Source organism: Hermetia illucens, chromosome 6, assembly GCF_905115235.1.
Source record: "Hermetia illucens chromosome 6, iHerIll2.2.curated.20191125, whole genome shotgun sequence".
NCBI lineage: Eukaryota > Metazoa > Arthropoda > Insecta > Diptera > Stratiomyidae > Hermetia > Hermetia illucens.
The window spans coordinates 56,335,906-56,354,123 of record NC_051854.1 but is presented as its reverse complement, the minus strand read 5'-3'; the positions used below and the strand labels follow the sequence as shown (position 1 = coordinate 56,354,123).

Here is an 18,218-nt window from a genome sequence, read left to right as displayed (position 1 = left end):
AATTCCATTGGCTCCTGGCAACTTATTATTTTTAAGCCGATGAATTGCACGAACTGTTTCTTTTATACTTGGTGGTGGCAGTATTTGTATGTCATCTTCAGTTGGCGGGACCTCCAACTCGCCGATGTTTTGATTGTTCAATAGTTCATCAAAATACCCAACCTATCACTCCAATATGCCCATTCTGTCGGAAATCAGATTTCCCTCTTTGTCACGGCAGGATGAGTCTCCGTGCGTGCCCACGTTCTTTGAGAATGCAACATTACTCGGTATCCAGCATTCTTCCGTTCCGTTGCTAGCTTACATTCATCGTCAAACCAGCCGTTCCGACTTTTCTTGCGGCTGGGGTCAAGTATGTTTGTGGCCGTATCCATGATAACATTCTTCAGGTGGTTGTGAAGATCATTTGTTGATGCTTCATCTCCAGGTCCTCTGTTGACTGCGGTTATTGCGGCATCCATTTCCCTCTTATAGGTGTTGCGGGAGCTGTATTGTGGATGGCTTCAGTGTTAACTCTCACCTGATTGTCAGAGGGGATTCTGGGTGGTGTTGTTATTCGGGCTCGGAGCACCATCTATACTGGTCCCCCTATATGTTCTAACATTCATCAAGGGTAAGAAGTGGCGGCGTTTGATCAGCACGTGGTTAATTTGGTTGAAAGTGGTGCCGTCTGGAGAGGCCCACGTTTGCTTGTGGATCGCTTTTCGCGCAAAGCAGGTACTTCCAACAACCATTTCGTGTGACACTGCTAACTGAATAATCCGCAGTCCGTCATCTTTTTTATTTTGATGTAAGCTATGGAAGCCAAACCAACGTATCGCCTGAATACGGGCTCCGTCCCTACTTGGCTGTTAAAACCTCCAAGTATGATTTGGACATCATATCTGGGACAGGTTTCAAGCGTTCGTTCTACTGCCTCGTAGAAGGTATGCTTCTCCGACTTTGCAGTCTCCTCTGTAGGGGCGTGAACATTAATGAAGCCTATATTTCTAAATTTGCCTCGCAAGCGCATGTTTTCATTTTTCGGTTGACTAAGAAACCTACTCCGAACACATGGTTTACTGGATGGCCACTATAATATATGATGTAGCGACTCTTCTCCAGGAAACCGGTTCCTATCCAACGCATCTCCTGTAACGCTGTTACATCAGCCCTATATTGGGACAGGGTATTGGCTAGCTTCTTGACAGCTCCATCTCTGTCCAGGGTGCGCACGTTCAATGAGAAAATGAGCAAATCGTTATTCCGTTGTCGTTGTGGGGTCATCGCTGTGTTATCAGTCCTGTCCAAGGCTCCTGGTGTGGCGTCGTAACAAGTTGTTTTCCGTGTAGTGTTGTCATCCCTACCCAACCCACAACCTGTAGGAACAGTTGGTACAATTTGTCCTGTTTTTAGGCGCGCGAGACTCGGCTTCATCCTTCTCCGTTTGCTGCTTTTCGTTAAGAAAGGGCTCCCAGTGGTCACCACGTGCAGGTGGAGATAGGGTTTGGTAGCAGAGCTGTTGGTGTTGGTTCAGCAGGCGTTTCCCAGGTTTTATGCTCAATCGTGGATACCCATCCTGGGAGCTATATTACCCTTTGACCAAATTCAAATACATAGTTAGCAACATTCCAGAGTTGTATCTGATTTCAGATGAAACAACCATATTTTAAACGGCTTTTATGATCCATTTACCTTTGTGAAGGCTGGACTCCGTGTATTTACTGAATCCCAAGCAACTAATGGCGGCAATATATATATCATTGCCATTCACCCATTGGCGGGGTATATCGCATCAACCACATCTATATGTCATTGTAAACGATCCTCCGAAATACGTTTCAACTACCCCCAGGACTTGGCGAAACACCCGCACTCTTCCTTAAACGTTCTGCACTCATTGCCACTTACTGATCACTTTCTTTGTTTGAAGTAATATCAGACCAGCGTACCCCGATTATTCGTCGCAAACAAGTGTTCACGAAGGCTTGAAGAATTTGAATAATTGTGGGAGTCACTTTGCATGTGCTAATTCCATATAGTAACACAGAAAGAACACTAGCATAGAACAGTCTCAACTTGATCTTAGTGTTGAAATAGCTGCATTTCTAGATTTTAGCAGGGCGGCGAAGATAACTCTAGTACTGTTAATCAGTTGAACGACACCCAGATTAGTGCCACCATCGGCAGAAACGACGCTTCTTAGATATATCAATTGATTGACGCCTTCGATGCTCGGCCCATTAATGCAGATAGGGAGAGTGTAAACACCCTTCAGATTGAGGAGCCTGGTTTTTTCGTATTTACTTTCCGTCATACTCTATTTGCCTTTCTTCCAGAAGCCAAAGCCACTTTGACAAGGTCTATGACCCGGTGAGAGAGCAAACGATGCCATCAGCGTAGTCGAGGTGTTTGAGGAAAAATGTCATCGTTCATTGAACTTCTCCACGTTCCTCCGAAGAAGGCAATATTAGGAACGTCACCGATAACAGAAGAAATAAAACCGATGACAAGATGCATCTCCCCCCCCCCCCCCCCCATTGGCGGACTCCGCTTTGGATTTCTGCAAGTGTGGAAGTAACCGATCTGCAAAAATTACTGGTGCAGCGTTAAATAACTGCGTTAGTCCGTTTGAGTGCATTGATAGTCGAGATGATTTCTTTTCTATTTTGAAGAGTAGTCCGTATCCACATGTTACGGTGACTAGCCATTTCAACAACAAGAGGCGGAACTTCTCTGGTTAAGAACTGTGGTGAATTGTTCCTTCCACCTCTTCAGCTGCTCATCATCGTGGATAAGAAATCGATCGTTAACGTACTTCACAGAACCATCGCTAGTTTTGCGGCCACGTACAAATTTTTTTTACGATGCGTTATACAATTCTGAAATCTTTGCATTCCACTTTTCTGACCAACACAATAAAAATTCTCTTTTGTCACGCCGCACACTATATTGAATGCACGGTATCGAGTGCGTCATGCCCCCATCACTTGCAGCGGTCAATAGAGGCTCCAATCCCTGCCTTTCATAGATTAATTTCTTTCATTTCGTAGCCAGCCAGATTGTATGACGCCCCTTCGGGACGTCGTAGATGACTTGTGTAGCACCCAAGAAAAAGAGTATTTTTGATGACTGCTCAAGGCATCGATCATAGATATTCTCAGGCGGATTTCTCAGTGTATCGGCCGTCCGCAATGTCCGGTGACAACTGGATCATACAAGCGGTTGATACAATGTAAGCGACCATCAGATGGTGATCCTTTTTGAGGCCGATGTCAGCGTCTCTTTTGTTTCGCACACCCAGAAAACAACACTAAAATTTAGTGCTGCTCGCAAAATGATTAATCTGGTTGCGCGTACGGTGTCGGTCAACTGAAACCCAACTAACTTTATGGCAGGTTCTGTGCTCGAACAATGCGCCACTAATAACGAGGCGGTCGAAATTGCAAAAATCTACAATCCTTACACTATTATCGTTACAGTTATCAAGACCGTGCTTCCCCATCACATAAGGGTCAGATCCTACCTTGGCATTCAGATCACTCATCACGATCGTGCTAATGCTACCTTTAGGAAGCTTCCCCTAAACATAGAAAGCATATTTTTCTACTATATCGGAAATCTCTGCTGGTTTATAGCATTGTGATTGTGATACTCCTTAATTTGAATCGGAATTTTGAAATCAGAGTTCTGTCGAAAACTGACTCTTAAGTCAGAGCGCGCCTTGCGGCAGAGGTCTACCCTCCGCAGTTTCACCATTTCACTTCGCTTAAGCCCAAAATATCCAGCGTATATTGGTGCAATTCACGTTGGAGATGAAGAAGGCGAACATTCACTGGACCATCGATACCGTTATCGAGAAATGTGCGCACATTCCAGAAATCAACCATAAGGTGAGGTAGTGACTGATGAGTTGCCTCTGCCTTGGACAAAACCGTCTGTCAACTTTTTTGATAGACCTAAAAAGAGGGGTCCGTGGACCACAAGAGAGGAAGCAAGTTGCTTCTCCAGTGGTCCGGTCCGTCATCAAGTGGATGCGAAATCCCGACTCCCTGTTTCCGGTAACCACAGGTCATAACCATAAGGCCAGTCCCTACCCGAGGCATTTTGGACGTTTCGATAGCAGTAAAGCTTTGAAATTTCCAGGTTGCTAGCCCACAGATTTCTATTTTTTAGTTAGTTTTTACGGGAAGCAAGGAAGATTTTGATTTTTATTATTTTTATTTTGGTTCGAGAATGTAATGCACCGTCGGCTTATATAGAACCTCGTTGTAAGCATCGATGATAGTTGACAAGAATTTGTGCCATGCTTCTACAACTAGCTAGCCCTACATCGTTATACCTTCAGTTCACTAATTCATCCCATTGCAAAAGGAACTTGCATTTTAGGACTTCATTGAATGTGTTTCACTTTCAAGACGCAGAGAATGCGTGTTTAATGATTAATAAGGGATGCGGATGGCGCAACTTGGTTAAATGAGTTATGAAAGAAGTGAGTCAAATTAAAGGCTTTTTTCTTATACTTTATGAGTAGTTGACATGCAGTCAAATATGAATATAAGAATGATTTTTTTGAACAAAAATTAAACCTAAAAAAGGCGACAAAACTCCATTGTTCCTCTGAAATTAAGCCAATTTACCAAAAACCTTTCTCATCCCAATTACATTCAAATTTCATTCCAAAATTGTACTACCATCCGTTGAGGGCTTAACATCGAAACATAACTCGACAATCTTCAACCCAATTACGTCAATGCAATTAACTTATCCAACTCATGAACTCCTGGGTCAAAAAACAGCTACAAATCGTCATATTGAAGTTAACTAGCTCAACTGCATGTGTTGAAAGATTTCATACTAAACAAAAACTCAAGCCGAAAGTATCTTTAACGCCGAAGAAATATTCGAATCAGATGCAAGAAAAAAATATTTACGAGACAATGGGTGCCGCGAACGCAGCAGTTACTATCAAATAGTAGGCCTGGTCAGCCCACATGAATGAATAAATTCTTTTCAATTGATTGAGTGTGAAGTATCTTCTGTTGAATGATTCTAGACTGAAGAATGTTATCGTGGTGCCTCGCCGGTGGTGAGCACTTACTCTTGTCGATATTCACATAAATTTTAATGCCTTTATCTGGGAAAGTAATAATCAATAATAATTTGGAGCTTTGACGGTTCTCTTTTTGGCGGGGGCTAAATTGTCGAAATTGATCAGAAAATTTATTGATAAGATGGTCGTCGGACTGCGTAATCAGTCTGCCCAATTGTTGCAACATAACACAGAATAGCCACTTCAAATTCTTCGGAAATGTACTAATCAGACCTATAAACTTAAATGATGGGAGTTTTGTTATAGGGGGACCACCAAAGTATAAAACTAACTGTTAGCATCAGATTTATGACCACGCATCAGAGCCTGATTTATGTGAATATTAGAAAGTCAAGCTTGTTAGCCCGATTTTGATAGGTTTCATGGGCCCACTTAATGAAATGATCGAATTATATCTAAAGTAGTACTACAGCCAGGTGGTTTGAGATAAGATGTGTCAGTTTTTGTCGATTTAGAGACTACACTTATTATAACTTCAAATTGAAATGTAATCATCTTGTCCGATCAGTATGTATCAGGTATCAAATCATTCGTGTTCTGCCTTCTAAGTTTCATACTGCTTTTCAGAGGGGTCGCAAATAATGCTCACCGTAGTCTAGATAACAAACCTGAAAGTTCATCATTTGAAGAACTGGTTAAAGTAGCGGAAAACTCGTGAAACTGACTGACAGTCATTCGCAAAGCAAATCTACTTGACTACAGTATTCACCGGCGTTAGTTGCACCCTTACTAATGTCAGAGAGGATGAACAAACTAATATCGCTTCATCTATGTATACCTTAAGTTGCCGAACTTAACCGACTGATGTCAACCGATCCTTGTAACGAGTGTGTATGGTCAACTTAAAAGTAAACCGGCCAGTTCTCCTTCTTTTCTTCTTTCTCTTCACTCTTTGTCCCTTTCATAAGGGAGGTCGGTTCGTCGTGATCGGTTTCCTCATTTGGTTCTATCAAATGCCCGATCTGGATGCAATCGTGAGGCTTTTAAATCCCCATTCAGCGTATCAAGCCACCGTTGCTTTGGCCGGCCTTTTGGTCGTTTACCATCAACACCGATGTTCAAACCAAACTTGGCAAGTGAATTATCGTTACCACGAATTACGTGACCATACAATCGATCGCGGATATCCTCATTTCGGATGTGATCAAAACGCGTCATGCCAACGCAACATCTGCGTCTCCATTTCCGCAAGACTCCGTCGAGAAACTTGTGATAGAGGCGTTTCTTTTCACGGACCTTCATTTAAACATCGTCTTTCCAAAGCCACTTACCTGGCTTGGTGACTCCGACGGTTGCAGAGGCCGCTTTGTGGATCGTGTCTTTCATTTGGTTTTACGATCCTTCTACATTCGTAATGGCTGGTAATCTCGTAAGTGAGATCATTTCTTCTTTCTTCTCACGAAATCGTCACCATTTAATGCGCGGCGGACTAGGGCGTTCCTCACGCTGTCTTATCGGTGGCTTGATTCACAGAACGGCAATCAACGGCCGATGTTGAGGTGTGATAGTCTCATTAGGAACGACTTTGCAATTAGTCACGTTGGGAAATTTCGGCGTCTAATGAGAATATAGTCGATTTGCGTTATACTATTCCCACTATAAAATGTAGAAAGATAAGACAATCGTTTGATGAACCATATTTTCATAAGTACAAGGTCATGGGTGTCTGCAAAATCTGTTATACGTTCACCACCCTCATTGTGCGCTCCAAACCCCTTTCCCCCGTGTCTCCTGTTACCGTCTGCTTTTTCACCCACATGACCATTAACGTCGCCGGCAATGATGATATAGTTATCAGGAGGCACCTTACAGGTCTTTTCATCAAGAAATTGCCAGAAGCCATCTTTCTCGGCGTCTGATCGACCCGTCTGTATGCGATAAAGAAGTGAATAATGCGAACTGATATAATGGTCAGCTTCATCAGCCAGTCATCAAATCTTTCGACTTCTTTAATGGCATCACGTAAACCCTCTGAAATAGCAATGCCAACACCGTATGGAGCCATTTTTACCGCGTTCTTGTTAGATGTTGTAGCTTTTGGCACCAGACCATCGTGTTGCGTGCAGAGTGCAGATATCAATGCGCTTTTTCCGAAAGGCTCTTGCAACTTCCTCGGTCTTTCCAGTTAGGGTGCCAGCATTTAGTATGCAGACAAGTATTTGTTTTGCTCGGACTAACTTACGTCCTGATGCCGTCCATGCGTCAAGAACCCTTGCCCATTTCTCGACTGGACCGAGCCCCGTCCTGTCGTGTCGACTGAGATGGACGCCCTAGCATTTTTCCGAGGCTTGTTACTCGATCCGATCATGTTGCTTCTAACAACATTGGATGCATTTTCTTGGTCGGGCTGTCGCGACCTGTCATCAAGAGATCAGGTAGGATTTAGCATAGTGAAATAACTCGCACTATACTTTATTTATCTCTTTCAATAATACCAGCATTTTATTTTTCTTTTACTGAGGACAGTGTAAAGTACGTTGCTTCAAACCCTCCTCCTTTGTCTGGGTTTGGGACCACCAAGATGGACCTATTGCCAAGTATAAAACGAGGAAGGGAACCAAGAAGCAAGAAACAAGAAAAAAATATGTTACTGGAAATATATAGTCCAAATACAACTGGGTTACTTCCAGCCGAAACCCCGCAGCTCATATATTAAAGAATCCACCAAAAAATTGGCCAGGGATCAAACACACTAGACACGATTACAAATTCCTTAAAAAAGGTCCTTCATTCTTGTTATGGACACTGTCACAGGAGATATCCAACTTGCACCGCCCTATACACTGCTTTATGCAGATGATATTTTTCTAGCGTTTAATAGCAAAGCTGATATCGAGCAACAACGGTCTCAGATTGAATCTGAATAAAACAGAGTTTTTGACGACCGATTCTAATAAAACAGAAGTTGCTATCACTCTCAACAGCAATGACCAACTCAACAACTGGACAATTTAAATATCTCGGATCAACGTTATCAGTGAATGGTGACCTGCACTAAGAAATTGCTTCCACAACTGGCATTCTTTGTGATCGGTTGCCTTCTATAAGTCTGAGTGCTGGCCGATAAAAGATAATCGATGACTCCAGGTAGTAATGGTAACATGTATCACACCAATTGTATACCACGCCATGATCGCGTCCGAGAAGAGGATATCGCGGTCGATATGGGATTGCACCGACCGTGAAAAATTGCAAGAGAGGCGTCTTCGATAGTATGGTCACGTAATTCAGGCTAAGGAGAATTCACTTGTCAAGATTGGTTTGAACATCGAAGTCGATGGTAAACGACCAAAAGGCCGGCCGAAACACAGGTGGCTTGACGCGCTGGATGGTGATTTGGAAGCCTCGCGATTGCATCCAGATCAGGCCTTTGTCAGAACAAAAAGGAGCAACCGATCACGACGAGCCGACCCCCTTTGTAAACCGAACAAAGGCTAAAACAGATATACATGTACACAAAAGATGTAGAAAATGAAATAAGCAACCGCGGAAAGCGGTCCACATACATGGACCATACATGGGCCTCTCTAGACGGGACCACTTTCAACCAAATTGACCACGTGTTGGTCCACCTCTCAGCCTTGATGAATGTCAGAACATGTAGGGGGGCCAATATAGACTCTGATCACTATCTCGTTGGCATGGTGCTCCGAGCTCGAATAACAACACCACCTAGAATCCCCTCTGACAATCAGGTGAGAGTTAACACTGAAGCCATCCATAACACAGCCTTCCGCAACACCTATAAGAGGGAAATGGATGCCGCATTAACAGCAGTCAAGAGAGGACCTGGAGATGAAGCATCAACAAATGATCTTCACAACCACCTGAAGAACGTTATCATGGATGCGGCCACAAACATACTTGGCCCCAGCCGCAAGAAAAGTCGGAACGGCTCGTTTGACGATGAATGTAAACTAGCAATGGAACGGAAGAATGCCGCATACCGAGTAATGTTGTATTCTCGCGCAGAGACTTATCACGAACTCCGCCGAGCGGAGAAGCGACTTCACAGACGGAAATAGGAAGCCTGGGAGACGGATAAATACTGCCACCACCAAGTTTAGGAGAAACAGTCCGTGCAATTCATCGGCTAAAAGATCATACGTCGCCAGGAGCCAATGGAATTACAGCCGAATCGGTTAAATATGAAGGCGACCAGTTACACCAAGTGGTTCATCAACTTGTGCTCAAGGTATGGGACAGCGAATCAATGCCTGACGATTGGCAATGAGGCATTATCTGTCTCATACATAAAAAGGGAGATATCACACAGTGCAGCAATTATAGAGGTATCACGTTGCTGAGTACCATCTATAAGATACTCTCCGCTATCTTGCTAGGCCGGATAGCCCCATACGCCCAGAACATCATTGGCCCATACCAAAGAGGCTTCACTGCAGACAAATCAGCAACAGATCAGATTTTCTCTCTGCGGCAAGCGATGGAAAAACTGTTGGAATATGCACAACAGTTGCACCATCTATTCATCGACTTTAAAGCCGCCTATGATAGCATAGCCAGGGTAAAACTGCACACGGCCATGAGAGAATTCAGTATGCCGACGAAATTGATGACTGACTAGGCTGACCTTGAGCAATGTGCGAGGCCAGATAAAAGCAGCAGGATCACTCTCAACACCATTCAACATCAACAACGGTCTACGATAAGGGGATGCCCTATCATGCGTCCTCTGTAACCTGGCCCTGGAGAAAGTGATCCGTGATACTGAGGTCAATGCACGGGGTACGATTCTCTTTGAGTCCACCCAACTACTGGCCTATACTGACGATATCGACATCATGGGAGGTACGACCCGAGACGTACAAACTGCCTTCATCCAGATCGAGCAGGCAGCGCGAGATTTAGGCTGGACATCAATGAAGGCAAGACAAAGGCAACGTCAACACCAAAAACCAACCAACCAACAACATCAAACCGCACTGGTCACACGGGAAGAATAAAGATAGGAGACTATAACTTTGAGACCGTTGATAATTTCTCCTATCTAGTATCGAAAATCACAACCGATAACAGTTACGATGATGAAATCCGCGTACGGTTGTTGGCAGCCAACAGAGCCCATTTCAGCTTACAAAAACTGTTCCGCTCGAAACGTCTCACCATAGGGTCAAACCTCTTACTGTACAAGACAATGATCTTGCCAGTTCTCATGTATTCCTCGGAAACTTGGGTTCTTAGCAAGAAGAATTGCGAACTCTTGGCCGCTTTCGAAAGAAGAATCCTCCGAAGAATTTTTGGCCCCTACATCAGGATGGACGATTCCGTAGCCTACATAACGACGAAATCTATGAGCGATACCATGACCGACAGGTTGTGGATAAAATCCGGGTCAATAGGTTACGGTGGGCGGGTCACTTAATCCGTATGGATGAGAATGATCCAGCCCGGAAAGTCTATAAGGGCAATATCTATGGTAGAAAAAGAAGACGAGGCAACGAGTTGAGATGGAGCGATGGCGTAGGTCAGGACGCCAGACAACTTTTAGGGATATCGAATTGGTGGACCTCGGCGCAAAACCGGGATGTCTGGAGTTCCTTATTGAGGCAGGCCTAGACCGGATACCGGTTGTTGCGCCGTTGATGATGGAATTTACTCCCATTAGTTGTCAGCTGCAGTTGACTCAGGTTTATGACCCTGTGCTAATTTTATTTGGTTCTGTGCCAAGAACTTATCTTGTTTCTGGCCAATTCCTAGAAAATTTTTATTGGCTGAACATCCTCCTCTTGTGCCACTTAGTTACTTGCTCTAGGTAAGTCCACCTCTTGTGCCACCCCGCGACCTAGGGACATGCTCATTACCGAGAGGGTAAGGAAATCAGTCACCAAGGAGCGCCTAAGCCTTTCTATTTCCACATTGGGACGGCTACAACAATGTGGGCCCGACGTGTGTGAATAGGTTCAATCAGATACTGTATGATGCAGAATACCATCGACTCCTCCTCTATAGGTTCGACAGTTTAGTTGTTTAGACAGTAATGTTGCAGAAATACATGCTTCATAACTTTCAAGTCAATCAACTGAGACATGTCTGGAACAGGAGCCCTCACTATCCATTTATTATCGCTGGCTTTGCATCCTGGAACTATCCTGATCCTATTTACATTGCTTTGAACAGACAACTCATCATCCCTCAAGTTGCTTCCGTCTTCCCCTGCGGCTCTTCATGCATATCATTCTAGTGAAAGCCATCCGGAATCATGCAACAATAGCTGATGATTTTTAAATACTTCACAATTGCTGGTCATTGTTGAACCGATTACGATTCCCATTTCATCGGAAAATTTGTGTCCAATTATGAGAAATTACTAAGCCGCAACGGACCGTAGAAGTCACGGGCGTCCGCCTTGTTCCACTGATTTAGCCTCTGTGCCATTCTGCCCGCACCGATTTGAGTCATTTACACATTTCCAGGCATTGGCCAGGCCCGACCTGAGAAGCTGCGTATTGAGGAAAAAATCTCCATCCACCAGAACTTCGGATGTCGAAAATGGATTGAAGCCATAGCGAGGCTCAGTGCGATGGTCTGGTGGCCTCGCCGCCTCTTCTCAAGCCAATTTGTTTGAAGATTGAGTCGGAACCGTGTAATTACGCGCAGAACAGAGGGTTGAGCGAGGTGTGGGTTCGAAGCGTATGATTTGGGCTGGAAGGTAAGACCGAGTTGTGAGGATGCTGATTGGTACAATACTTACCGTATTTCAGGCGATCATTAATGAGGTCCTCAATCAGCTGCGGGCACTCGTTCTCGATGGCATAGCAGAATTGCTTGAACTTCTCGAAACCGCTTTTGGCGATCAGATCGATGAGTCGCGAGCACTTGACCTCGACGCCGGGCTTCTCCGGGGCTTCCTCACTGCCACCGTCATCACCGACGCCGTGGCTCTCATCACCACACTCGTCACTCCCTGCGCGTTTACCTTTCTCACTGTCGTCCTCTTTTGGACCTTCGTCTTTCAACAAATCCTCCTCGGACCCACTGATCACTGAATTCTTCACTAGCACCGCCACCAGGTCGGTCTCCTTCAAGTCAAGGATAATGCGACTGCGGTGTCGCGAAAGCAAGGATCGCACTTCCTCCTCCTCTTCTTCTGCACCCCGCGCCATTTCGCTTCGATTGCGTTTTGGTAATCACGTCACGATCAGCAACCGTCGCGTTACAGCCCGTGCACAGCACAGTCGCGAAAACAATCGCCAATTCCGCAAACTGGAAACGCGTAAAACTACGACCATTCACTCACTGTGTACACTCCTTCGCGCCGTGCCCAGCTTCGTAATGGCCTTTTTGCGACTCGCGAACAATTTCCACGCGGAACAGCGACCACACGGCAAGCTCAGCTCTCAAAATCTGACTCGACAATAATCTGAAAACAAGGCCGGCGGCTGCAGGCGGTCTTCGCGACCAGCAACTTTCGAAATGGATTTCAAATGGTTCCCGACTCAATCCACCGCGGCTCCGGTGTTTAAGCCATGTTTCAGCTGAGTCGAGGGTTCACTTCCTGCGACCACGACTGTATGCACCTTGCATTCTCGCTCTAGTCGTGTAAACAACGCGCAGGCGAAAACGAGACAGAAGTCGCTGTCTGCGGCACCAGTCGTGGTTCAATGAACACAAAACACAAAATACAAGACTCCAACGGCTGCCGCTCGTTCGACGCGTCGACCGGTGCCGAGGCGCGACGAGAATGCTTCGGGCTATTTAATAAACAATACGAGAAACGGGTTTGGTTGGAACGTAGCGAGTAGCGAGCGCCAGCTGTTCGTCGCCAGCGCCGGCCGAGGGGAATCCGAGCAAAAAGAAGAAACACACGAACGTCTACTGCATGTCTCGTGTTGCCGTTGCTATGGTGCATGTGTTGAGCAACATCAGGAAGATGGGCGGCTGGCCGGTAATTATTTTCTGCCTTTTCCGCCGGTGCGGTCATGGTAGCCGTAAGAGGAAGGAGGAGGACATAGACAGGAAATGAAGGACAACAATATTTGCCCAGTTGAATTGAGCGAGTTGCTCTGGACACTGGCAATGTGGAGCAACATGTTCCTAACACCGGCGTGGCTCTACTGCAGGTAAAATTTAACACTCTAGAGGCGGTACTCCCTCAATTTTTCATAATTTAATGTTATGGAATATTCCCATTTAAATCGATTGGTTTCCCGTTGGCTTTTGAGTTGAATTGAATATTACTTTTCTAAAATTTAAATTCGTTACAAAGATAAAAGTAGAGGTAGAGCTTTGGCTTCAGCAGTTAATATATGAAGGGATCTATCGCTTTCTATACAATGAATTTAGAATACAGAATTTTCAACAACGAATCCACGATAAATTTCTACAGAGCTTTTTCAGTCGACCTTACCTCGTTTTAGACTTAAGAAGCGGCGAAACAACCAGGTATATTAAGTTGTCTCATGCCCTTATATTATGGAGCTGGAGGAGAAAAATATAGTGAAACGTAATAAATCACACACGACAAATTTTATTCAAACCTTATTCGTGAATGGCGTCAAGGGATTCATCCCGTGTGAAGGCCGTTTTTTTTCCGCTTTTTTTAGAAATTTTTTATGAAGTGAAGAAGTGGATAAAGAGTGGATACAAATACAAATTTTTCATCATAGATTTATTAATATCTTGAGCATGCACAGTAATTTTTCCAGGCCGATGGCATTGTTCGTTATTGAAATACAGAGCAATTTGTACACCCACCTCCAAAAAAAAGGTGTTTTTCTGCCTAAAGGGCGCTGCGATCATCTTAAAGGGAAAAAAGTAATCAGCATTTTAACTTACAGACTTAACTACAATCCGCAAACTAGGATTATTAAAAAATATTAAAAGCTAAATTTTTGGTGCCCTGTTAAACTCTTTTTATGAATTTTGGTGTTTTTTCACGGCTTTTTCAATGAATAAACAAAAAACTACTGAATGAATCGCAATTATCTTCGTTTGTGGACCATGGAAATATGTTCTGAATAAATCCTGAAAATTTCAAAGAATTTCGCTAGATAGATTTTGGGCTATGGTGGCAGCAGATTTTCAATATGCAGTTTCGATAAAAACGCATTTTAAAAGTATAATGCGATTTGTAGCCATAAAACACTAACTGACCATTAATCTGCTATACCTAGCCCATAAACCTTAGGTTTCTTCAAGAAACACATGTACAGCCTTCACTACAATTTTTGTTCTTTTAGCGAAGTCATTCGAACCTCACTCGGACCGATAAATACCCGCTTTATTACGGCGATCGACATAAATCTGGCATGTGATTTATCACGTGTTTAACACTATAATTTCCGAATGACTCCGAATATCGAGAAATTTCTTTGCCCATATATTCTACACTATCATCATCATCAACGCCGCAACAACCGGTATCCAGTCTAGGCCTGCCTTAATAAGGAACTCCAGATATCCCGGTTTTGCGCCGAGATCCACCAATTCTACACTATATCTAGATAGAATTGATGTAAAAAAAAAATTCAATTCCGAGGATCCGACACACGGGATGACCCCCTTAAAGCATTTTATTTATAGAACATAGTGGTATAATGGAGGCAATAAGCCCAGTTTACCGTTTACCTGGTTTACCTTCATTCACAGCTGAGTCGACAAATATTTGATTATTTACGTATATTTTCGTTACTTCTAGCGATGGTGATCACCCCTCTTAACAAATTATGGGAGGATTTTTTTATATCATCATGATAAAGTTTGAATTTTCTATCCTGCCGCATTAAGAAAACACAAAAGCAAAAGAAAGTGGAAGGTCTTCTTCTCACTGACTTCTTTCAAAAATTACCACGACCATCTTAAAAAATTATGGCGTCCTTAAGTTGCTATTTTCATGTCAAAACGATAGGGTTTAAGCGGAGAAGCGGGAGATATTCTCTCTCAAAACTCGTTGGAAAATTGAGGCGGTCACCTTCCCTTAAGAAGCTTTAAATATAAACATGGTAAATTTGTATTTGTCAACGCCACTTTCGAAGAGGGAGATGATAAAGAAGGGATCCAGGAAGAAGATCTTAACTTTCTAACACCGTTGAAAAATTTTGGCCGTCATCCCCCATTGAAAAGTTATGTTTCGTATCATTGATAAGCTTATTGGTTATCATCCCGCACCCGGGTGGATGGGAAGGGACAATAGGCCGGCTCTCACTGTAATCCCCTTGCGTATAGCAACGGTGGTTGCCCTCCTAATGAGCTTATTAATAATACGAAAACAGTCCGTTTTCAGAATGCCGTAACTTTGTAAGAAGTAGTAACCGTTATTGATTTTTTGCAAGGATAGAAAGGTGTGACCTTTCCCTTCCTCTTACACGCCCCCTTTCCCCTTCCTCTTCCGAGCGTGGGGCTGGCAAATCAAACTTTACCATACCCTACCCTTTGACATGAAAATATCCCTAATTTGGGGAGCCATAACTTTTTTATCGGTTTAAGAGGGGATGGACCTCATTCTTTCTTCTATATATACTCCCCTTCCCCGCCCACCCACTGGATATTGCTACACCTAAAGTTTTGTTTGAATAGATTCTTGTAGTAAAAAAGGCGTAGTATTTTTCTGAGGTCTCGTCCCAGATGGTTGAATACTATAATGTACTTAATGAATGAATAGTATTTAGCTAACCGGAATAACATTAAAAGTAATCTGCCTAAAATTTGTCCCCTCGGCTAATCATAAATTGGCTTCCGCAAAGACTTCAAAAGGGTAAGACATATAATGGATTCGTATTCTACATTGTTCAATCAAGAGTTCTTAAGGTTCGGTGTTGGACCTGTTTTTTGGAATCTAGTATGAAATCTTATCCGTATATTCATCTAAAAGAGCAGGTAATCACAAAGCTGTCGTCTGAATTATCGCAATCATTGAACCATCAAGTTTATCCCTAAGAAGGGGCAAGTGCACCGACCTCTGGGTTCGAATCCCAGCCATCATGGGGTCTGTGTTCGTTTTGTGTTTGTCTTGCACAGTGCTTAGTATGATGATTGTGAAACTGAAGCGCAATCTGACTGGATCCCCCAAAACCCCATCATCTGATAAGCTGCCTATGCGCTGAATGAAGTTTGGTTTTGGCTTTTATTAACTTCGTCCTGTTATTGCTTTAGAATGTATTGAAGCATCACGCTGAGAAGCATAGGAAGGTATGCAACCTTAACCTCAAGGCAAACCGCAGTAAGGACGAAATCTTTGAACGCTTTTTGTTCCCAATCAGGTGCTCGGACTAAAAAATAACCAGTGGATTCCACTGCGGTGCGAAAAAGTGGTCGCACCGATCTTGAGCATATAGTTAGAAGGGATGCCATCCGCTACCTTAATATAGTAGCGTTGGGTCGAACATAAGAAGAGAATTGGCGCACAATATCATGTTTGGCTGTGCTTGAAGTAATGTTGACCCTACATGCAAGGCCACAAACTGTACAGGTCGAATGAGCAGATGGCTGATATGTTAATTTTTAGATGGAATGGACTGATGACACTCTCGTTACAGAATTCAAGAGTGGTCCAAGTGTCTATCTATGTGTATGAATTATTGGGTGTCAGCAAATAGGGCGAGCCGGATAAAAGGAAAAAACAATTTCATGCTTGTTAGCGGTGAGTGCCTACAACTCATTCGCACACCGTAGGCTAAATCAGCGACAGCCTCATTTAGCAATGAGAATCTTTCTAACCAGTCATACGACCGAATGTTAGTTTCTACGAGTTTTCAAATCTCTTGGAGAAACTCAGAATTTGCAGAGTACGGCAGAGTTCTTTAACCAATCCTCAAGTCCTTATTGGGGCCAAGGCGTCCCATTCCATGAATGAATAATTTTGAAGTTAAGAAGGTGAGCAGCCACGAATAGACAAAGCAGTTAAAATCGATCATATGTGCTTCTATGTGGCGTTCGGTATTAACGTAGTGGTATCGCTCCTGTATTGGGGCTAAGTTTTTCACTTTGCTAGAAGTGAACGTAGCCAAGCGAAGTGATCTCCGGGTCAGATCAGTTGAAAATCTATTGCAGTTTGTCATATAGTTTGGAAATTAATCAGGAAGATGGTTGAGTGAATAGCCCCGCACTGCATAGCTCCACTTTTGGTATCCTTATAATTTTGAAGAATACTACCTTGTATTTGCGAGCGTCGAGTGATATGAAGAGCCGTTAGGCGTTATGAGTTCCGGAAAGTGTTTTCTGTAACTTTACCGAGTATTCACTAGTTCGAAAAGGCAGACGTGTCCCAGTTGACTCCCAGGACCCAGAAAGCGTACAGAAGGAGATTGGCTTGAAAGATGACTAGAGATTCCAATTCGTTCGGGTGGTGCTTACTAGTCAACAATTGATAAAATAGTATGTTTTGCTGCCTTCACTGATAATGGAGCAGAGGCCACTTTGAAGGTTAGAGTGGTTTGCTTAGATAGCCATTGAATACTAAGGATAAATTGACATCATTCTCTTTAACTCTACAGGTTTTTAGGGCAAGTGGAATAAAGGTAGAAGCTGAGGATGATTTACAGCTGATTTGCCAACCTCCATCCCTGCAGTATTTTTGCGAAGAGAGATGGCATTATCGATAGAATCACTACCCACAAAATATTTTTGTCGATACTATTCTTTCAAACCAGTTGACCCGCTGCGCATAAGTAAGCTGTGGTTGGAGTACCTTAGGTGTTGGTAGATAATTTCTAAGCCGAGAAAAGGCATTGTATCTTCGTATGTTCCTTATCAATCATAAATAGTAAAACGCAAAACGTTCGATTCCAATCTAGGACACTTTATGGATATATGCAGAGCTCATCCATAAAATTACGCTAAGATACTTCAGAGAGCTCAGGCTTCTTTGCAACCAAAGCAATGATACCAAACGATAACGCCTGGGCCGAAAAGTTGGGTAGTTGAAATTAATGGGGTTCACACAATAATATGGCCTTAAATAAGAAGATTAGATCTAAGAAAATTCACAGCCTTTTATTCCTCTGGTCGTAGAATAGTCCTCTGCGGAACTTTCTCAGATTGCCGAAACCGGATGATTCCCAAAACCGGGTAATTAACACCAAAGTGGTTGAGTTTTGGTCTCTTCTTATCGGTATGCTTGCCTTGCCCAGGAGCAAGTGTCAGGGTCGAATGACGACATATGATCGTT

The 18,218-nt window shown here is 43.5% G+C and overlaps 1 protein-coding gene across 4 annotated transcripts in view; it reads right to left on the bottom strand.

Annotated features, from left to right (window-relative positions):
• Positions 1 to 12,810, bottom strand: part of LOC119659142 (tight junction protein ZO-2) — a 155,438-nt gene extending 142,628 nt beyond the window's left edge. Inside the window, exon 1 of one of the 4 annotated variants that reach the window (XM_038067084.1) lies at positions 11,805 to 12,810. In XM_038067084.1, the coding sequence (XP_037923012.1) occupies positions 11,805 to 12,216 (412 nt within the window). In that variant the 5' untranslated portion in view covers positions 12,217 to 12,810. The remainder of the gene's footprint in view (positions 1 to 11,804) is intronic. The other 3 variants (XM_038067081.1, XM_038067083.1, XM_038067082.1) reach the window with 3 other exon arrangements.
• Positions 12,811 to 18,218: the final 5,408 nt, after the last annotated feature.